This window comes from Xenia sp. Carnegie-2017, unplaced genomic scaffold (genome assembly GCF_021976095.1).
Source record: "Xenia sp. Carnegie-2017 unplaced genomic scaffold, XeniaSp_v1 HiC_scaffold_23, whole genome shotgun sequence".
Lineage (NCBI taxonomy): Eukaryota > Metazoa > Cnidaria > Anthozoa > Malacalcyonacea > Xeniidae > Xenia > Xenia sp. Carnegie-2017.
In genome coordinates this window covers 19152150-19174396 of record NW_025813486.1, presented here as the reverse complement: position 1 = coordinate 19174396, position 22247 = coordinate 19152150, and the positions used below count along the sequence as shown (strand labels likewise).

The following is a 22247-nucleotide window of genomic DNA, read 5'->3' as shown; positions in this document are numbered from 1 at the left end:
ACAGTGTTTCGTTTATCCCTTGTATATTCTATGATGTTGTTTAAATAAGGACTGACATCTTTTGAATGTTGTGCCTTTAGTTTAATCTAAAGTACATATTTTATCTGTTTATGAACATCAGTTGTTATTTACTAGCTTCCCATGAAAATCATACCGCGGTAACAAGAAATTGACGATGAATTCGTTAATTCGTGCCCATCGTTTGCGTTTCATTTAATTCTTTATAAATACCGCTCGCTTTAAGAAAATTGTTATGCAAATTGTTATTTATGCGACGCTCTACCACAAAAGAGCTTAATTCGTTTAATGTTTGTATATAGCTAAAACAATATTGTACATAAGTACATTGACGACACGCAGCGGCATCTTAACAGTTTTCTGTTTCTCCCGAAGTCGCTGTTATCTTTTGAAGTGCTTATAATATTTGGATATTTCCTTTTATGACGTTTCATAGCAAGCAAGTCGTGACTATTTGCCAAAAAAATGAAAATATTAGAAGCCTGGCCTCCAGCAATGAAGAAATCTTTGATTCTCATTGAAGCTGTGCATGCTGAACGCTATCGCCAGTTGCATCTTCTCCTCGAAGCTGGCGTTGATGTAAACTGTCAGGATCCAAATACTGGCCACACTTCACTCATACGTGCCATGTTTGTTGAAAATCCTCGTCAGAGACGAAGGATGGTTAAAACTTTGATTAATTATGGTGGTAAGATTGAGAAAAGTGATGTGGATGGACGAACGGCGCTTGCTTGGGCTTGTTGTTTGGCTAGAAATGATATAATACGCTTCTTCCTACGGGCAATTCATTTAGACATCGGACTGAACTCTGTTGACAAATATGGCAACAATAATCTTATGCTAGCATGCACTTCGGGTAATCCAAACACAGTACATCTTATTGCTGAAGCATTTCGACAAGCAAATATTGACGTTAATCGAAGGAATTTGAACGGGGAAAATGCTCTAATGTACGCTCATCGTCTTGGCTTTTATGACTGTGTTAAAGTTTTAGTCGAGGGAGGTTATGTAAGGACTAGCATGTCTAAAGAACTGTTGTATGGTGACGAAAGGAAAGTGATGTCGACTATAGCTGCTCCTTCTATATTACATAGTTCGAATAACGAAATAACGCTACCACAAATCTTTTCTATGTATAGTGACCATTTGACTGATTCATTTCCACGTTCCCTGTCTAAACAATGCTCTTTAAAATCGTTAAGTAATCGTAAACATTGTAAATAAGTTGTAAATAATATTGAGAACGAATTTCTGTAGATAAAATATCATGAAAAATCTTGTTTACTTATGTCCAACGTTCACAGATTCACTCATTTAATTTGGATATCTCTTGTGGAGATTATTTGCTCGTCATTGGAGACTAGCTCTGTGTGGTGATTCCAGCCATTTCTTAGCTTTTATGTTTCGTTATTGCAGCTGTTTGTAATGGAAATTTCGTAAAATGTAATAATTAATGAAATATAACAATATCAATAATATTAACTTATACATTTTATATATATTTTAAATATTTATGCGATTGGCGCCCGCGCGTGTGCTCCACGAAGACAAACGTAGTCATGGTGATGGGTTTCTTTGTAAACTCCACCATCTTGGAAATGAACATCATTTTAAAATTTGACTAAAAAATTTTACGTTCAAAAGTTTCTTCTCGAAGAACCACTGGTTTCATCTGCACTAAAGGTGATTTTTATTTGTGGCTATTATGAGGTGAACTACAAAAGCGTATCGTAACAAAAATATGACAACTTGTTTACGTTTTATATTTAGACAGCAGCAGTAAGAGTAGGAAACATGGAGATTGTGTATGTTTATACGAAGAAAAGAAATGAATTTGGTCGTCAGTGTAACTTTGCTGATCGTCAAGCAGAGCTTCATGTTGATATTCCGCCGGACGAGAAGCTTGCAGCTAACTACATCGAACGAAATCCTTGCAATACGGGAATCCAATGTTCACAAGAAATGTCGGAACATGAGGTGAACACAGAACGCTTTGAAACGGAAAGTCGAGGGATAAACCACGTTGAAGGAGGATGGCCGAAAGATATAAATCCAGCTGAGGTTGAACAAACTATTAGATTTCGGAAGAAAGTCGAGAAAGATGAAAATTACATCAACATAATCCAGCAGTTGGGTTCGGTAAGGACTTTCGATAAATTAACGTGTCTTAAGGAAGTTTTGAAGACAACGACTCTGTTTAAAGGAGATTTTGCTTTTGGTTGTTCATTTCTTCAAATGCTTATTGCATTTTCATTCATTTCTAGGTCATGGAGCATTGTATTCAACAAAATAATTCTATCGATATTTACGAAACGTATTTTCAAGATGTTGAAAATGACTCATCGGGAATCCCACCTTCAGCTAAAACTATCAATGTATTCAGGTCATATTGACGTTGATGAAGAAGCTCTGAAAATTTCTGTGGACAATGTATTCGTAATGAAATATATTAATGTTTTGTTTTACATACGTAGGGATCCAAGTGACATTAAACGAACAGCATCAAGTCTGTCTTGGTATCCCGATGGTGCTCGAAAAATAGCTGTAGCATATTCCATCCTGGAATTTCAAAAATCACAATTAGACACACCAATGGACTCTTATATTTGGGATATAGGTAAAGATACTGAATTACTTGTTTGTCACTAAAGCCTTAATAACTGCGCTCGAGGTCTTCATGGAGAAATATTGGACAGAGGTATTTTTGTACAGACAGAGCCTGTAGGGCGAGATTTGTACAAAAAGACAGAGGTCCGATATTTCTCAGTAAAGACGAGAAAGCGAGGTTATTAAAAGGATGATTATATGGCATTATTTGACCTGAAACGAAGCTTGCTTTCTTTCTCGTCCTTGCTGTTTTTTTGCTGGTTGACTTTTTCACTTTTCTAGTTTTCGTCCATAAAAAATAAATCGCTTCAAATTGTATCGTCTTGATAGTTAAACTGTTTTACAAGTGTTTTTCCTTCGAATCACATTCATAAATGGTTTTTGTTTCGTTTATTTTGCTTTTTCCTGTTTGCTTTACGAAGTTTGTTTACATTTGACAGTAAAATTAAGCGTTTTGGACCGTGGTCGATTACGGGAAAATAATGGACCGGCAAAAATGTTTCTGAGCCAATCAAAGCGCGCCATTTTGCCGGAAGTGACGTTTGCCATATAATAAAATAACTTATCGTACTCTTACAAAAACTGTTTTTGACTTTTGGTGTAGAAAATCCCAACAAGCCTGAGTTAGATCTCAAACCTGTATCACCACTCGTGTGCTTGGAGTACAACCCAAAGGATCCCCATATTCTTATTGCTGGTTGTTATAATGGACAAATTGGTATTTTATATTTACTCATTGATGTGATAATGGAAGATACGTCTTTTTATGGTATATGATTTTTATTTCTGTAGGATTTTGGGACACACGTAAAGGCTCACAACCAGTTGAGGTGACACCAATTGAGAAAAGTCATCGCGATCCTGTCTACAAAGGATTATTTTTACAATCAAAAACAGGTTAGTTTGTTATTGGGAGGTTTTTCTTTACCACGTTTCTCTCTCCATTCTTCTTCCAACATAATGTATGATCCTAGTCTACCCACTACTATTTTGAATCTTTTAGATTCTTCCCCAATCTCCTCCTTTAAATGTTGAATATCCCCAGTCTTCCCTTTGGCATTTTGAATATCCCAAGTCTTCCCTCTGGCATGTTGAATATCCCCAGTCTTCCCTCTGGCTTTTTCAATGTCCCTAGTCTTCCCATTTTTAGGTTGGATCTCCTCCCCAATCTCCTTTAAATGTTGAATATCCCCAGTCTTCCCTCTGACATGTTGAATATCCCAAGTCTTCCCTCTGGCATGTTGAATATCCCAAGTCTTCCCTCTTGCATGTTGAATATCCCCAGTCTTCCCTCTGGCATGTTGAATATTCCCAGTTTTTCCTCTAATATGTTTATAGTCTTTTCTCTGAAATTCTCGCCATTCTTGGTCTTCTCAGGACATTGCAATTGCTAAAATAACGAATATTCACAACAGGCACAGAGTGTTTTACGACAAGCACAGACGGTCAGGTTCTATGGTGGGATATAAGAAAGTTAGGTGAACCTACTGAGAACTTATTACTTGTACCAAATCCAAAGGAAAATCCTCGACCAATGGGAGGAATGTCTTTGGAATATGAGCCCACAATGCCAACAAAGTTTATGGTAGGAACAGAACAAGGATCAGTGTTGCTATGCAACAGAAAAGCGAAGAGTCCTGGTGAGAAAATAGTTTGTTCTTTTACACAACATTATGGTCCTGTTTACGCTGTTCAGGTGAGTTTAAATATTGGAGATGTTTTGCACATCTTTACATCGTGTAATTACGTAAGTGTAACTTTTTTCTTTTAGAGAAATCCATTCTTCCCAAAGCAATTTTTGAGTGTTGGAGACTGGGCTGCCAGGGTAAGGTTATGTACTGCGTTGGAACTTACATAAAATTAACAGGACACTATTACTAACTAGTGATTCTGTTGACAGATCTGGAGCGAAGACTTACGAGAATCGTCCATTATGTGGACTAGGTAGGATAATGAAGTACAACTTGGGATGTATCTATCGTTTTTATAATTCACCCACCTTTCTATGGCTTATCCCTAGAGAGAATATGTCTTACATGACAGATGGTTGTTGGAGTCCTGTTAGACCTGCTGTATTTTTTACCACAAAGATGGATGGAACTGTTGATGTTTGGGATTATTTATTTAAACAAAATGATCCAACTCTTACCATACAGGTACTCAAACACCCCCGGAAATTAAAATAAATAAATCCTTTTTCCGGGGGGGGGGGTAGGCTGTTCGTCCTTCATGCTTTAGTTTGTATATTCTTCTCGCGATAATGTCATGTATGAGATGCGTTAATTAGGTTTGCGATGAAGCGTTAAACTCCCTTCGTATTCAAGATCAAGGACGTCTTGTAGCATGTGGTTCTCATGCAGGAACGGTTACATTACTCGAGTTATCGCAAGGTCTATCTAACATACAACGAAATGAAAAATCTTCTGTGAACTCGGTTAGTTATCTTGTTCTTAATGGAATTTTAATTACTTAAATCATAACATCGTGTCATCGTAAGCAATATTTGCGTGACGTTTGACTTTAGATGTTTGAGCGTGAAACAAAAAGAGAGAAGATTTTGGAGACTCGACATAAAGAAATGAAGCTAAGAGAAAGATCGAAGAGCCAGCAAGAGAAGTAAGGATGAAAGGGTTTATCGTGGGATACAGGATGGTAATTGTACTAGGATATACCCTGGTGACGGTAGTGTTACAGGAATGGTTGCGGGGGTGGGGGGGTGTCAGTCCTGTATTTGCTACAGAGCGTTTTCCGGATAGTGTTGTACAGTTACATAGCTGTGATTTTACTTGGACTTTGTCTGGTGATTGGTAAAGATACAGGTAGAGTAAAAGAACTGTGTATATGGAGATACAGGGCTTTGGTTGTATTAGATTGTGATATAGAGGAATATAGGATGGTACTCATTCGGTGGTCATTGTAAAAAGATACATGGTGGTAGAAGTAGGATATAGATGGATGATTGTAGGGGATACAGGGTGATGGTTAATATATACGTAATCTAATTTGAGGATGCAATTGATTTAACTTTCTTGATTTCGTGTAATTCACTTAATGTAATGTTCAAATCTTTTTATTTATCGCTTCAAGAGACGACGCGGAAAGACATGAAGAAGAGGACGACGAAGATCTTATACAAAAGGCTGAAACAGATTTTTTTGCCGTGATTGATACAGAGAAGAAATCACGCGAAGCAAAAGAGAAACAACAGCAAGAATCGTTAAAACAAATGAATAGAACATTGACGAAAGATGGTAGAAACGAAAAAGAGATTAATGAACAACTTTTGGAAGTGGATGAGGTATTTATTGAAATACGAACGTCTATATACACACGCAAATCATACTTCTTAAAATTTTAAATACAAATTTTACTTAAAATTCATTAGGATGAGGAAGTTTTGGAATCACCAAGGAGTTAAAGGCAAAATTATAGAGTATAATTTTATTATTATTTGCTAAAAAAACTCAAATTTTTTACTTTAAAATATACTTTGATATTGATTATAAATAAAAGTCCTTTTTAAACAAGCTTGCCATACTAAACTAGCACTACAATTAAAATGGAAGCAAATCAACAGATTTCATTTAAAATTAATCCTGAATAAATAATTGTCAAGGATTAGCCCCATCAGAAGAAGGTAAGAATATAAAGTAATTTTAAGCAAAGTACATAGAACAGTTAACATTTGGATGGACCCTGACAAGATTTCTTTGTTCCGTTGTAACCTCCTTAGGTTCGTCATCGGAAATAGTGCTTCCTTCAGTTGCACTGTCCATCTTCAGATGATGTCTTGCTCTGAATGCAACATGATGGGCATAATACGCAGGCGCAGGAATAGACACGGACCTGGTACAACGTACGTATGTATAACACAATTGATTGGTAAGAATCTGTAAGTCATCTGAGGTAAAGTTACTGTCATCGTACAGTACATGATAAAGAGCTGGTTTACTTGTGCCTTGGATACCAGCATGACTACACAGGTAGAAATTAAACTCGTACGGATGACATATCTGTGTATCAACAACTGTACCTAAATAAAGTAAATGGTTTGAACAAGGGAGTATCGTTACATGTTTGTAGATGTAGATCGTCCAGGTGAGTAGACTCCCGAGAAGGACTGTTTTCGTTGTTGTTGACGGACGTTTCGACAACCTTAGCGGTAGTCATCTTCAGAGTCAAATGAGTTAACGTCAGGTTAGCCGTATTTGTTATCTGGTTCTTACGTCATTGTATTGTGTGTACAGGAAATATGTGGGTGTCAATTGTGTATTGTCATTGTGGATTAGTGTGAAGTGGAATGTTTTTAGTTGCTCGTTTGTTTGTATTGTAAATAAGTCGTTTGTAAGGTGCCGGTAATTGCTGTGATCTGTTCAGGGGGGTTTGTTCCAAGTTGGTATACCAACTTTCTAATGTAAGCCGTTGTCTATAGTCAGTGCTGTAAGTAATGCATTTTGCAGAGTCCCAGTCAATGTTATGCTTTGTGAGTCGGTGATGTTCGGCAATGTGGTTAGTTTTGTTTTGTTTCTTTGTAGGTCGATGGTGTTCAGTAAGTCTTATGTTTAGGTTCCTGCCAGTTTCTCCGAAATAGGAGGCGTGGCATTTGGAGCAGTTTACTTTGTACTGCTCCTTGTCGTTCGTTGGGTAACTCACATAACACAACATGAGATTTTACGTTAGTTTCCTTCAAGAAGTTGTGATCATAAAATGAAACATGCTTACCTGCTGGAATATTTCTACTTTTGCCTTTTTGATCTTTAGGATCTGTTGCAAAGAATCTGGCATGATGTCTTTTTTGGACCACAATAAAGGTTATGGCAGGTGTCCAGCCTGGTTGAAGTTCAAGACAAGCTCTTTGGATGGCTGATAACTCGTTAATCAAGACATCTTGAAACTGACCCTCACTAACACCATCTCGATAAAATAAAATCTTTTCAGGAATGGCTTTGGTAGATGATCTAAACTTTTTCAACAATGTCTTTGTCATTTCTTTCAAATCCTCAATCATTTCCTGTCTGTGTTTTTGGACACGAACCTCAGCATTGTAGAGGGTTGGGTATGAGTCTTTACTGGCTACAACAGCAGCAATTGAGGGACTTGATTTATTCCCAGCACCTGGATGGGTCACATCAGCACCTGAAAACAAGATACATAAATGTTGACAGAATTGATATTCATGTAAGCTCTCACCAAAGTTAAGATCTTACCAAAAATGATCACAGGTCGTTTCAAAATTGGAGATTTCATGGCCTTATCCAAAGCACACGTTGTCCCACCAAGTTTGGCATTCATTTTAAGCCACAAATTAACCAACGTTTCCTTCTTTCTCCAGTCTGAGAAATCATCACTAGCTTTCTCAACTTTAATACACTGTGTGATGATTCCATGGACAACATCACCACAATGCTTCACTTCTTCATAGAACTCATCTCCATCCACTGGTAAGACAACAACTATTAACTGCAGATTGGGATACCTAGCTTTCAGGCTACCAAACAACTTGTCAATCCCATTTAAGTCAGTTTCCAGTGACACATGACATGGATCTATAACATTTACACCTTTCTCACGGCCAACCTCTATTAAATAGTAGATAAGATTATCCATACCTTGGTTGTCTAAATGGTCAGGACCTCTTCCACGACCTGGTTGTCTTTTCTTGTATGAAATCAGTGCCCATTCCCTTAATTCCTTAGGGTCGAGCATTTTCTTTGTAATCTTCCATGCACCATCTCTAGGCATCTCTTGGCTTGGTCGATTAATAGGACCAAACATCATGGAAGGAGGATCTAGGACTCGACCTTGTATACCAATAAGTTCATTACCAATGCTGAAACCAAAGTCATGTAAATAAGGATCTTGCTCAAATCGAAGTTTTCTAATCAATTCCATGATTTTTTGCATTCTGTCTGGTGCTGGAATAGCTGTACTACGAATCATCTGTTGTGTTTGCCGTCCAGTGAGCCTTCCCTGCTTCTTTTGACCACAAACTACATTGCAAAGTTCCATTGGAATGAGACTTCCCTTTTGACCAATTTTTACACATGGAAGATCTGGGTGTCTTAAACTTACATTATATGTGTTTCTAAAATAATCAAGCACAGTGACTTTGCGACCATCACAGTCAAATGTCTCTTCTCTGGCTGATCTGTTGGAGAGACCACTTGCCTTTTGCTTTCTTTTCATGTGAGTTGTTTCTACTTTGATGGCCTTAATCTCCTTAGCAAATTTCATTCTTTGCCTCGTATCCAATGATCTAGGTAAGTTTCTTAAATTAAGAAATTCACACATGAAGTCGATAACAGGTTGAGCTTTGTAAAAACCAGTTGAACTTGTATCAACATTTAACATCATTTTCCACTGAGTTGGTCGAATACTGAGAAATGTACCATTCCAAACTTGTATACCTCCTCCAAGATCTCTTTCACGACCACTTGGATAGTCAAAAAATGAAGAACGAACTTGTATTGTTCTCATTTTTGGCATTTGTTGTATAACAACTTCAATAGCTTGTAAAGTATCATAAGGTATTTCAGTACGTCGGCCTTCAAGTGCTTCGTTTAGTTCATAAAGGCTACAATAAGCAACCCATTTAATATCAACAATAAACGTTTTTTCTTTGCCATTATCTGTTGTAAACTGTACTGTGTATTGTTGACCTGACTCAAAACCTGGAATTTTTTTCCTACAATAGATATTCTTACCATTTTTATCATACACCCACTTGGGACCTCTTGGGTTGTCTTTGTCATACATTTCTTGAGCTTTCTGTAGAATTTTTGGTCTTTCTGACCTTGTGAATCCTTCTTCACTTTTTTTTCCTTTTTCTTTGATGTCAGAATGATAATGATGAATATCCTCAGTAGTGAGTTTAAAAGGAATAAAATTTACTCTGAGGTTAATGCGTCGTCCCGATCTACCTCCTGCATCTGGTCGACGAGGTGGCTTGGGTACACCTTTAGTGGACTTGGGAGGAACAGTTTTTATTTGACTGGGTCTGTCTGGTTTAACTGCTCCCTGGGGAGTTTGGGCTTGTGGTGGTAAAGGTTCAGACGGTGTTGGTTGAGGTGGGCTAGATGGTTGAGTTGATGGTTGGGTCTTCTGGAGGTTTTGTGGTGTAGAAGGTTTTTCCTGTGATCTACTAAAAGCTGCACCATCAGCTTGATCGTTACTAGGCAATCTCTCCTCACGTTGTTGTTTTTGCTGTTGTTGTCTGCGTTGTTTGCGTGATTGTGGCTGTTGTCCTTGTTGTGGTTGTCCTTGTGGCTGTTGTCTTTGCCGTTGTTGTCCTTGTGGCTGTTGTCCTTGTGGCTGTTGTCCTTGTGGCTGTTGTCTTTGTGGCTGTTGTCGTTCATCACGTTGCGCTGGATGTTGTTGTTGTTGCTGTGGTCCTCTATGTTCAGTAGCTAAAGCTACACTTTCCTCTTGACGTTCTTGTAAACCACCTGGCGTACTTTCACTTTGTCTTTGCTGTTGTTGTCCAGCTCTTCCTCGTCCACCTTTATGTCTTCCTCGTCCTTTCCCTCTGCGTCCCCTTCCCTGGCCGCGATCACTCATGATAACTGTGATTGGCTTTGTCAAAATATAAATTTTTGATTAAAAAGACGAGACAATGTTACGAAGCAGTAAACGAAAGTCAAGAGTCGTAGATATTTCCCCGAATTTGTTTTCCCAGAAGGAACTTGACAAAGCCAATATAATATGACGTAGCACAGATCGTAAAAATTGACAACTTTTTATTCGCCCTCGTTACATCGTATCTTCTCAAAATATCTTTCAAACACTTTCTTCTCAATACTTCACACCAGTATTATTTATATTTCAAATAATTATGTTTGATTTCGCCTATAAATTTAACGACTTGTTGGGGCTTTCCCATAGTGATGACGATGAAGGCAAAGGGCAAAATAACCTGCTTCTGCAGGTGGTGTTTGTGTGAGATAAGATTAACTCCAGAGTTGTTTTAAGTCATATTTGTGTTAGGAATTTGATAAAACATTTGTAATATCTGTGTATAATACATTTAGACCATTAAAAATATTTGCAGTAAGCCTTTGCCATGATTTAGCGAGAAAAATTGTCATTATTGAATAATAGCTATGATATTTGGTATATGATTTGCAACAGGTATTCAATGATTCAGGCTGAGCAAATTTAGAGAGGAACTTACCATAATGTTTAGTTTATAATCTCTATGCATACACGTCTTTTACTTTCATTTTTAATGTTTTGAAATGTATAAAAGTTGCTTTTCGTTTCGAAGAAATTTTGAGCATTTTCCTGTAATTTTATACATTCAGGTGTCAATTGGAAAGTCTGACTCACTGACTTACATGATATATCTATTGAATTGTTTTGTAGAAATTATAAAAGAGTGAAAATTTTCGATGTCTGAGGGTCGAGGAAGAGGAAATAAAGGAAGGGGAAGACGTCGAGGTCGTGGACGTCGTCGTGGTGGGAATGAAGCACGAACGAATGAAAGTGTAGCTCCTAGCGGTTTACAAGATACAAGATCAAGTGATAGAGGAGCCATTGCTTTGACTGTTGATGAACCAACACCAACTGTCGCACAAGCAACTCCTTCTCAAGAATTTTAAGTCAGTGAAGATAAAGAACAAACGAGAAAAATTTCAAAGAAATAAGGTCAAAGAATAAAGAAGCAAGAACAGACTTCTCAACAAGAAACAACATCTGCTCAAGCAAGCAATGTTCAAATTCCCACAGCTCAACAGGATGTTGAAACCTTAGCAGAAAATGTCATACAGTTAAAAGTTCAAGAACAAAGTGATTCTACAGATGCTGTATTTCCTAGAGGAATATAGGATGGTGAATATTGTGTGGTGATTGTAAAAAGATACTTGGTTGTAGATATAGGATATAGATGGATGATTGTAGGGGATATAGGGTGATGGTAAATATATACATTACCTAATTTGAAGATGCAATTGATTTAACTTTCTTGTTGAGTTGTTGTGTGGTTTGCTTATTGTAATGTCAATCTTTTTATTTATCGCTACAAGGTGCAGAAAACCATGAAGAAAAGGATGACGAAGATCTTATACAAAAAGCTGAAATGGAATTTTTTGCTGTAATTGATACAGAGAAGAAATCACACGAAGCAAAAGAGAAACAACAGCAAGAATCGTTAAAACAAATGAATAGAACATTAAGGAAAGATGGTAGAAACAAAAAAGAGATTTACTATAAGAACAACTTTCGGAAAAGGATGAGGTATTTATAGAAATATAAACATCCATACAAACATAAACACACAAAATTATACTACTTAAAATTTCTTTAGTAGGATGAGGCTGTTTTGGACTCACCAAGCAGTTGAAGAAATGATAGAGTATAATTTTATCAATATTTGCTAAAAAAAAATCAAATGCTTACTATAAAATATACTTTGATATTGATTATAAATAAAAGTCCTTTTTAAACAAGCTTGCCATACTAAACTAGCAGTACAACTAAAATGGAAGCAAATCAACAGATTTCGTTTAAAATTAATCCTGAATAAATCATTGTCTAGGATTAGCCCCATCAGAAGACAGTAAGAATATAAAGTAACTTTAAGCAAAGTACATAGAACAGTTAACATTTGGATGGACCTTGACAAGATTTCTTTGTTCCGTTGTAACCTCCCTAGGTTCATCATCGGAAATAGTACTTCTTTCAGTTGCACTGTCCAACTTGAGATGATGTCTTGCTCTGAATGCAACATGATGGGCATAATATGCAGGCGCAGGAATAGACACGGACCTGGTACAACGTACGTATGTATAACACAATTGATTGGTAAGAATCTGTAAGTCATCTGAGGTAAAGTTACTGTCATCGTACAGTACATGATAAAGAGCTGGTTTGCTTGTGCCTTGGATACCAGCATGACTGCACAGGTAGAAATTAAACTCGTACGGATGACATATCTGTGTATCAACGACTGTACCTAAAAAACAAAACACAAGAATTTGCATTTGTTTCCTTCAAGAAGTTGTGATCATAAAATAAAACATGCTTACCTGCTGGAATATTTCTACTTTTGCCTTTTTGATCTTTAGGATCTGTTGCAAAGAATTTGGCATGATGTCTTTTTTGGACCACAATAAAGGTTATGGCAGGTGTCCAGCCTGCTTGAAGTTCAAGACAAGCTCTTTGAATGGCTGATAACTCCTTAATCAAGACATCTTGAAATTGACCCCTGCTAACACCATCTCGATAAAATAAAATCTTTTCAGGAATGGCTTTTGTAGATTGTCTAAACTTTTTCAACAATTCCTTTGTCATTTCTTTCAGATCCTCAATCATTTCCTGTCTGTGTTTTTGGACACGAACCTCAGCATTGTAGAGGGTTGGGTATGAGTCTTTACTGGCTACAACAGCAGCAATTGAGGGACTTGATTTATTCCCAGCACCTGGATGGGTCACGTCAGCACCTAAAAACAAGATAGGTAAATGTTGACAGAATTGATCTTCATGTAAGCTCTCACCAAAGTTAAGATCTTACCAAAAATGATCACAGGTCGTTTCAAAATTGGAGATTTCATGGCCTTATCCAAAGCACACGTTGTCCCACCAAGTTTGGCATTCATTTTAAGCCACAAATTAACCAAAGTTTCCTTCTTTCTCCAGTCTGAGAAATCATCACTAGCTTTCTCAACTTTAATACACTGTGTGATGATTCCATGGACAACATCACCACAATGCTTTACTTCTTCGTAGAAATCATCTCCATCCACTGGTAAGACAACAACTATTAACTGCAGATTGGGATACCTAGCTTTCAGGCGACCAAACAACTTGTCAATCCCATTTAAGTCAGTTTCCAGTGACACATGACATGGATCTCCAACATTTACACCTTTCTCGCGGCCAACCTCTATTAAATAGTGGATAAGATTACCCATACCTTGGTTGTCTAAATGGTCAGGACCTCTTCCACGACCTGGTTGTCTTTTCTTGTATGAAATCAGTGCCCATTCCCTTAATTCCTTAGGGACGAGCATTTTCTTTGTAATCTTCCATGCATCATCTCTACGCATCTCATGGCTCGGTCGATTAATAGGGCCAAACATCATGGAAGGAGGATCTAGGACTCGACCTTGTATACCAATAAGTTTATTACCAATGCTGAAACCAAAGTCATGTAAATAAGGATCTTGCTCAAATCGAAGTTTTCTAATCAATTCCATGATTTTTTGCATTCTGTCTGGTGCTGGAATAGTTGTGCTACGAATCATCTGTTGTGTTTGCCGTCCAGTGAGCTTTCCCTGTTTCTTTTGACCACTGACTACATGGCAAAGTTCCATTGGAATGAGACTTCCCTTTTGACCAATTTTTACACATGGAAGATCTGGGTGTCTTAAACTTATATTATATGTGTTTTTAAAATAATCAAGCACAGTGACTTTGCGACCATCACAGTCAAATGTCTCTTCTCTGGCTGATCTGTCGGTGAGACCACCTGCCTTTTGCTTTCTTTTCACGTGAGTTGTTTCCACTTTGATGGCCTTAATCTCCTTTGCAAATTTCATTCTTTGCCTTGCATCTAACGATCGAGGTAAGTTTCTTAAATTAAGAAATTCACACATGAAGTCGATAACAGGTTGAGGTTTGTAAAAACCAGTTGAACTGGTATCAACATTTAACATCATTTTCCACTGAGTTGGTCGAATACTGAGAAATGTACCATTCCAGACTTGTATACCTCCTCCAAGATCTCTTTCACGACCACTTGGATAGTCAAAAAATGAAGAACGAACTTGTATTGTTCTCATTTTTGGCATTTGTTGTATAACAACTTCTATAGCTTGTAAAGTATCATAAGGTATTTCAGTATGTCGGCCTTCAAGTGCTTTGTTTAGTTCATAAAGGCTACAATAAGCAACCCATTTAATATCAACAATAAACGTTTTTTCTTTGCCATTATCTGTTGTAAACTGTACTGTGTATTGTCGACCTGACTCAAAACCAGGAATTTTTTTGCTACAATAGATATTTGTGCCATTTTTATCATACACCCACTTGGGACCTTCTGGGTTGTCTTTGTCATACATTTCTTGAGCTTTCTGTAGAATTTTTGGTCTATCTGACTTTGTGAATCCTTCTTCACTTTTTTTTCCTTTTTCTTTGATGTCAGAATGATAATGATGAATATCCTCAGTAGTGAGTTTAAAAGGAAGAAAATTGACTCTGAGGTCAATGCGTCGTCCCGATTTACCTCCTGCATCTGGTCGACGTGGTGGCTTAAGCACACCTTTACTGGACTTGGGAGGAACAGTTTTTATTTGACTGGGTCTGTCAGGTTTAACTGCTCCCTGGGAAGTTTGGGCTTGTGGTGTTAAAGCTTCAGAGGGTGCTGGTTGTGGTGGGCTAGATGGTTGAATTGATGGTTGGGTCAACAGGAGGTTTTGTGGTGTAGAAGGTTTTTCCTGTGATCTACTAAAAGCTGGACCATCATAACGAGGCAATCTTTCCTCACGTTGATCATAACGAGACAATCTCTCCTCACGTTGATCATAACGAGGCAATCTCTCCTCACGTTGTTCATATCGAGACAATCTCTCCTCACGTTGTTCATATCGAGACAATCTCTCCTCACGTTGATCATAACGAGACAATCTCTCCTCACGTTGTTCATAACGAGGCAATCTCTCCTCACGTTGATCATAACGAGACAATCTCTCCTCACGTTGATCATAACGAGACAATCTCTCCTCACGTTGTTCATAACGAGGCCTCTCATCGCGTTGTTCTTTCTGTTGTTGTTTGAAACGTTTGCACGTTTGCAGCTGTTGTCCTTGTTCTGGTTGTCGTCGTTTATCACGTTGCGCTGGATGTTGTTGTTGTTGCTCATCTCTGTGATGTTTTATTTGTTGTTGCTGTAGTCGTCTATGTTCAGTAGCTAAAGCTACACCTTCTTCATGTTCTAGTCGACGTCCTCTTCTCTGACCGCGATCGCTCATCAAGAATCAGAGATATTTTCACGATTTTGTTTTTCCAGTAAGACCTTGATGACAAGTATAAATATAAATATGACGTAGAACAGATTGTAAAAATTCACAACGGATTATTCACCCTCGTTACATATGGCAAGCCAAACGTGACAAAAGTGTATTGAGAATTCCAACCGCTAGTCCAGAATATCAAGCGATGGTCGAGAATATTAGGCGATGGTCGAGATTTATAACAGTAACAACGGTCAGCGGTCTTAGTAGTAAACTCCTGTTTCTGGTAATACTTGATGTACTTTGAAAGAATTCAGGAATTTCTCGCCAGACTGCAGTTTAGCGAATTTCCGAAGCGCTTATGTGCGTAGCGCGGGCTCCTTTTTGGTTAGGATTATGTGGAATTATAGGTTAGGGTTTGGGTCAGCGTCCAAGGTGTCCGTTTATAAAATAAACACAATGCGCTGTGTTTGCATCAACGAACTCCATAACAATCGTTGTTGTAGAGTTCACTGAGTTTTCCCATTCTATAATAACTCAATTATAGAACTCAATGGGTTTTCCCCAGTGACCAACGATATAGGCAAATGGCAAAAAATAGCCTGCTTCTCCAAGCTGAAGGTGGTGTTTGTGTGGGATAAGACTAACTCCAGAGTTGTTTTTAAGTCATATTTGTGTTAGGAATTTAACAAAACATTTATAATATATGTGTATAATACGTTTAGACCATTAAAAATATTTGCAGTCGAGCCTTTGCCATGATTTTAGTGATAAAAATTGTCATTATTGAATAATAGCTACCATATTTGGTATATGATTTGCAACAGGTATTCAATGATTCAGGCTGAGCAAATTTAGGGAGGAATATACCATAGTGTTTTCCTCTTTTACTTTCATTTTTAATGATTTGAAATGTATAAAAGTTGCTTTTCTTTTCGAAGAAATTTTGAGCAGTTTCCTGTAATTTTATACATTCATATGTCATTTGCCAAGTCCGACACACTGACTTACATGATATGCCTATTGAATTGTTTTGTAGAAGTTATAAAAGAGTGAAAATTTTCGATGTCTGAGGGTCGAGGCAGAAGAAATAAAGGAAGGGGAAGTCGTCGAGGTCGTGGACGTGGTCGTGGTGGGAATGAAGCACGAACGAATGAAAGTGTAGCTCCTAGCGGTTTACAAGATACAAGATCAAGTGATAGAGGAGCCATTGCTTTGACTGTTGATGAAACAACACCATCTGTCACACAAGCAACTCCTTCTCAAGAATTTCAAGTCAGCGAAGATAAAGATCAAGCAAAATCAACTTCTAAAAAACAACGTCAAAGAAGGAAGAAGCAAGAACAGACTTCTCAACCAGAAACAACATCTGCTCAAGCAAGCAATGTTCAAATTCCCACAGCTCAACAGGATGTTGAAACCTTAGCAGAAAATGTCCAGCAGTTAAAAGTTCAAGAACAAAGTGATTCTAGAGATGGTGGATTTCCTGGAGGAATATAGGATGGTGAATATTGTTTGCTGATTGTAAAAAGATACTTGGTGGTAGATATAGGATATAGATGGATGATTGTCGGGGATATAGGGTGATGGTAAATATATACATTACCTAATTTGAAGATGCAATTGATTTAACTTTCTTGTTGAGTTGTTGTGTGGTTTGCTTATTGTAATGTTAATCTTTTTATTTATCGCTACAAGGTGCAGAAAACCATGAAGAACATGATGACAAAGATCTTATACAAAAAGGTGAAATGGAATTTTTTGCTGTAATTGATACAGAGATAAAATTACACGAAGCAAAGGTGAAACAACAAGAATCGTTAAAACAAATGAATAGAATATTAAGGAAAGATGGTAGAAACGAAAAAGTGATTAACTATAAGAACAACTTTTGCAAAAGGATGAGGTATTTATTGAAATATAAACATCCATACAAACATAAACACACAAAATTATACTACTTAAAATTTCTTTAGTAGGATGAGGCTGTTTTGGACTCACCAAGCAGTTGAAGAAATGATAGAGTATAATTTTATCAATATTTGCTAAAAAAACTCACATAATTTACTATAAAATATACTTTGATATTGATTATAAATAAAAGTCCTTTTTAAACAAGCTTGCCATACTAAACTAGCAGTACAACTAAAATGGAAGCAAATCAACAGATTTCATTTAAAATTAATCCTGAATAAATCATTCTTAAGGATTAACCCCATCAGAAGGTAAGAATATAATGTAACTTTAAGCAAAGTACATAGAACAGTTAACATGTGGATGGACCTTGACAAGATTTCTTTGTTCTGTTGTAACCTTAGATTCGTCATTGGAAATGGTATTGCCTTCAATAGCACTGTCCATCTTGAGATGATGTCTTGCTCTGAATGCAACATGATGGGCATAATACGCAGGCGCAGGAATAGACACGGACCTGGTACAACGTACGTATGTATAACACAATTGATTGGTAAGAATCTGTAAGTCATCTGAGGTGAAGTTACTGTCATCGTACAGTACATGATAAAGAGCTGGTTTACTTGTGCCTTGGATACCAGTATGACTACACAGGTAGAAATTAAACTCACGGATGACATATCTGTGTATCAACGACTGTACCTAAAAAACAAAACACAAGAATTTGCATTTGTTTCCTTCAAGAAGTTGTGATCATAAATTAAAACATGTTTACCTGCTGGAATATTTCTACTTTTGCCTTTTTGATCTTTAGAATCTGTTGCAAAGAATTTGGCATGATGTCTTTTTTGGACCACAATAAAGGTTATGGCAGGTGTCCAGCCTGGTTGAAGTTCAAGACAAGCTCTTTGGATGGCTGATAACTCCTTAATCAAGACATCTTGAAATTGACCCCTGCTAACACCATCTCGATAAAATAAAATCTTTTCAGGAATGGCTTTCGTAGATTGTCTAAACTTTTTCAACAATTCCTTTGTCATTTCTTTCAGATCCTCAATCATTTCCTGTCTGTGTTTTTGGACACGAACCTCAGCATTGTAGAGGGTTGGGTATGAGTCTTTACTGGCTACAACAGCAGCAATTGAGGGACTTGATTTATTCCCAGCACCTGGATGGGTCACGTCAGCACCTAAAAACAAGATAGGTAAATGTTGACAGAATTGATCTTCATGTAAGCTCTCACCAAAGTTAAGATCTTACCAAAAATGATCACAGGTCGTTTCAAAATTGGAGATTTCATGGCCTTATCCAAAGCACACGTTGTCCCACCAAGTTTGGCATTCATTTTAAGCCACAAATTAACCAACGTTTCCCTATTCCTCCAGTCTGAGAAATCAATACTAGCTTTCTCAACTTTAATACACTGTGTGATGATTCCATGGACAACATCACCACAATGCTTCACTTCTTCGTAGAAATCATCTCCATCCACTGGTAAGACAACAACTATCAACTGCAGCTTGCGATACCAAGCTTTCAGGCGACCAAACAACTTGTCAGTCCCATTTAAGTCAGTTTCCAGTGACACATGACATGGATCTTCAACATTTACACCTTTCTCGCGGCCAACCTCTATTAAATAGTGGATAAGATTACCCATACCTTGGTTGTCTAAATGGTCTGGACCTCTTCCACGACCTGGTTGTCTTTTCTTGTAAGAAATCAGTGCCCATTCCCTTAATTCCTTAGGGTCGAGCATTTTCTTTGTAATCTTCCATGCACCATCTCTACGCAACTCTTGGCTCGGTCGATTAATAGGGCCAAACATCATGGAAGGAGGATCTAGGACTCGACCTTGTATACCAATAAGTTCATTACCTATGCTGAAACCAAAGTCATGTAAATAAGGATCTTGCTCAAATCGAAGTTTTCTAATCAATTCCATAATTTTTTGCATTCTATCTGGTGCTGGAATAGTTGTGCTACGAATCATCTGTTGTGTTTGCCGTCCAGTGAGCCTTCCCTGCTTCTTTTGGCCACTGACTACATGGCAAAGTTCCATTGGAATGAGATTTCCTTTTTGACCAACTTTCACACATGGAAGATCTGGGTGTTTTAAACTTATATTATATGTGTTTTTAAAATAATCAAGCACAGTGACTTTGCGACCATCACAGTGAAATGTCTCTTCTCTAGCTGATCTGTCGGTGAGACCACCTGCCTTTTGCTTTCTTTTCACATGAGTTGTTTCCACTTTGATGGCCTTAATCTCCTTTGCGAATTTCATTCTTTGCCTCGCATCTAACGATCTAGGTAAGTTTCTTAAATTAAGAAATTCACACATGAAGTCGATAACAGGTTGAGCTTTGTAAAAACCAGTTGAACTTAAATCAACATTTAACATCATTTTCCACTGAGTTGGTCGAATACTGAGAAATGTACCATTCCAGGCTTGTATACCTCCTCCAAGATCTTTTTCACCACCACTTGGATTGTCAAAAAATGAAGAACGAACTTGTATTGTTCTCATTTTTGGCATTTGTTGTATAGCAACTTCTATTGCTTGTAAAGTATGATAAGGTATTTCAGTACGTCGGCCTTCAAGTGCTTCGTTTAGTTCATAAAGGCTACAATAAGCAACCCATTTAATATCAACAATAAACGTTTTTTCTTTGCCATTATCTGTCCTAAACTGTACTGTGTATTGTCGACCTGACTCAAAACCAGGAATTTTTTTGCTACAATAGATATTCTTGCCATTTTTATCATACACCCACTTGGGACCTTCTGGGTTGTCTTTGTCATACATTTCTTGAGCTTTCTGTAGAATTTTTGGTCTATCTGACTTTGTGAATCCTTCTTCACTTTTTTTCCCTTTTTCTTTGATGTCAGAATGATAATGATGAATATCCTCAGTAGTGAGTTTAAAAGGAAGAAAATTGACTATGAGGTCAATGCGTCGTCCCGATTTACCTCCTGCATCTGGTCGACGTGGTGGCTTAAGCACACCTTTACTGGACTTGGGAGGAACAGTTTTTATTTGACTGGGTCTGTCAGGTTTAACTGCTCCCTGGGAAGTTTGGACTTGTGGTGTTAAAGATTCAGAAGGTGCTGGTTGTGGTGGGCTAGATGGTTGGGTCTTCTGGAGGTTTTGTGGTGTAGAAGGTTTTTCCTGTGATCTACTAAAAGCTGCACCATCATAACGAGACAATCTCTCCTCATGTTGATCATAACGCGGCAATCTCTCCTCACGTTGATCATAACGAGACAATCTCTCCTCACGTTGATCATAACGAGACAATCTCTCATCACGTTGATCATAAAGAGGCAATCTCTCATTACGTCGATCATAAAGAGGCAATCTCTTCTCACGTTGATCATAATGAGACAATCTCTCCTCACGTTGATCATAACGAGACAGTCTCTCCTCACGTTTATCATAACAAGACAATCTCTCATCACGTTGATCATAAAGAGGCAATCTCTCCTCACGTTGATCATAAAGAGGCAATCTCTCATCACGTTGATCATAACGAGACAATCTCTCATCACGTTGATCATAACGAGACAATCTCTCCTCACGTTGATCATAACAAGACAATCTCTCGTCACGTTGATCATAACGAGACAATCTCTCCTCACGTTGATCATAACAAGACAATCTCTCCTCACGTTGATCATAACGAGACAATCTCTCGTCACGTTGATCATAACGAGACAATCTCTCCTCACGTTGTTCATAACGAGACAATCTCTCCTCACGTTGATCATAACGAGACAATCTCTCGTCACGTTGATCATAACGAGACAATCTCTCCTCACGTTGATCATAACGAGACAATCTCTCCTCACGTTGATCATAACGAGACAATCTCTCGTCACGTTGATCATAACGAGACAATCTCTCCTCACGTTGTTCATAACGAGACAATATCTCATCACGTTGATCATAACGAGACAATCTCTCCTCACGTTGATCATAACGAGACAATCTCTCCTCACGTTGATCATAACGAGACAATCTCTCCTCACGTTGTTCATAACGAGACAATCTCTCCTCACGTTGTTCATAACGAGACAATCTCTCCTCACGTTGATCATAACGAGACAATCTCTCCTCACGTTGATCATAACGAGACAATATCTCATCACGTTGATCATAACGAGACAATCTCTCCTCACGTTGTTCATAACGAGACAATCTCTCATCACGTTGATCATAACGAGACAATCTCTCCTCACGTTGATCATAACGAGACAATCTCTCATCACGTTGTTCATAACGAGGCAATCTCTCCTCACGTTGTTCATAACGAGACAATCTCTCATCACGTTGTTCATAACGAGGCAATCTCTCCTCACGTTGATCATAACGAGACAATCTCTCATCACGTTGTTCATAACGAGGCAATCTCTCCTCACGTTGTTCATAACGAGGCAATCTGTCATCACGTTGTTCATAACGAGACAATCTCTCATCACGTTGTTCATAACGAGGCAATCTCTCATCGCGTTGTTCTTTCTGTTGTTGTTTGAAACGTTTGCACGTTTGCAGCTGTTGTCCTTGTTCTGGTTGTCGTCGTTTATCACGTTGCGCTGGATGTTGCTGTTGTTGCTCATCTCTGTGATGTTTTATTTGTTGTTGCTGTAGTCGTCTATGTTCAGTAGCTAAAGCTACACCTTCTTGATGTTCTAGTCGACGTCCTCTTCTCTGACCGCGATCGCTCATCAAGAATCAGAGATATTTTCACGATTTTGTTT

The 22247-nt window shown here is 37.9% G+C and overlaps 6 protein-coding genes across 12 annotated transcripts; 3 read left to right on the top strand and 3 right to left on the bottom strand.

The window, feature by feature from the left end:
• Positions 1–17: 17 nt before the first annotated feature.
• LOC124449862 (inversin-B-like) lies at positions 18–1313 on the top strand. The gene has a single exon (XM_047000792.1). The coding sequence runs from the start codon at positions 484–486 to the stop codon at positions 1240–1242; it is 759 nt and encodes a 252-aa protein (XP_046856748.1). The 5' UTR covers positions 18–483; the 3' UTR covers positions 1243–1313.
• On the top strand, positions 1242–6199 carry LOC124449860 (dynein intermediate chain 3, ciliary-like). Its single transcript, XM_047000789.1, has 14 exons — positions 1242–1701; positions 1789–2157; positions 2283–2401; positions 2493–2635; positions 3230–3343; positions 3418–3522; positions 4041–4321; positions 4397–4450; positions 4526–4569; positions 4646–4781; positions 4913–5059; positions 5150–5241; positions 5713–5923; positions 6011–6199. Exons 2-14 carry the CDS (start codon positions 1813–1815, stop codon positions 6041–6043), a joined length of 1824 nt encoding a protein of 607 aa, XP_046856745.1. The 5' UTR covers positions 1242–1701; positions 1789–1812; the 3' UTR covers positions 6044–6199.
• Positions 5907–10189, bottom strand: LOC124449857 (protein argonaute-2-like). Of its 2 annotated transcripts, XM_047000787.1 has the most exons (4): positions 8235–10189; positions 7833–8171; positions 7348–7761; positions 5907–6658 (listed from the first exon to the last, which is right to left on the bottom strand). In XM_047000787.1, the coding sequence occupies exons 1-4, from the start codon at positions 10180–10182 to the stop codon at positions 6282–6284; spliced, it is 3078 nt and encodes a 1025-aa protein (XP_046856743.1). In that variant the 5' UTR covers positions 10183–10189; the 3' UTR covers positions 5907–6281. The 2 variants fall into 2 exon arrangements, with proteins under 2 accessions (XP_046856743.1, XP_046856742.1); XM_047000786.1 differs by having other exon boundaries at positions 7833–10189.
• Positions 10190–10512: 323 nt separating this feature from the next.
• On the top strand, positions 10513–18147 carry LOC124449863. 5 transcript variants are annotated; one of them, XR_006949630.1, is made up of 4 exons: positions 10513–11856; positions 16612–17076; positions 17271–17318; positions 17891–18147. XR_006949630.1 is itself a non-coding variant. In XM_047000793.1 (2 exons), exon 2 carries the CDS (start codon positions 16638–16640, stop codon positions 17070–17072), a length of 435 nt encoding a protein of 144 aa, XP_046856749.1. In that variant the 5' UTR covers positions 10513–11856; positions 16612–16637; the 3' UTR covers positions 17073–17737. The 5 variants fall into 5 exon arrangements, 1 of the variants encoding a protein (XP_046856749.1); XR_006949628.1 differs by having other exon boundaries at positions 16612–17161; XR_006949629.1 differs by lacking the exon at positions 17891–18147 and having other exon boundaries at positions 17271–17737.
• Positions 11840–15785, bottom strand: LOC124449854 (protein argonaute-2-like). 2 transcript variants are annotated; one of them, XM_047000780.1, is made up of 4 exons: positions 13535–15785; positions 13133–13471; positions 12648–13061; positions 11840–12574 (listed from the first exon to the last, which is right to left on the bottom strand). In XM_047000780.1, exons 1-4 carry the CDS (start codon positions 15588–15590, stop codon positions 12198–12200), a joined length of 3186 nt encoding a protein of 1061 aa, XP_046856736.1. In that variant the 5' UTR covers positions 15591–15785; the 3' UTR covers positions 11840–12197. The 2 variants fall into 2 exon arrangements, with proteins under 2 accessions (XP_046856736.1, XP_046856734.1); XM_047000778.1 differs by having other exon boundaries at positions 13133–15785.
• Positions 18148–18175: 28 nt separating the features above from the next.
• LOC124449307 (protein argonaute-2-like) lies at positions 18176–22245 on the bottom strand. The gene is made up of 2 exons (XM_047000241.1): positions 18747–22245; positions 18176–18675 (listed from the first exon to the last, which is right to left on the bottom strand). The coding sequence occupies exons 1-2, from the start codon at positions 22213–22215 to the stop codon at positions 18176–18178; spliced, it is 3969 nt and encodes a 1322-aa protein (XP_046856197.1). The 5' UTR covers positions 22216–22245.
• Between the last annotated feature and the right edge of the window lie 2 nt (positions 22246–22247).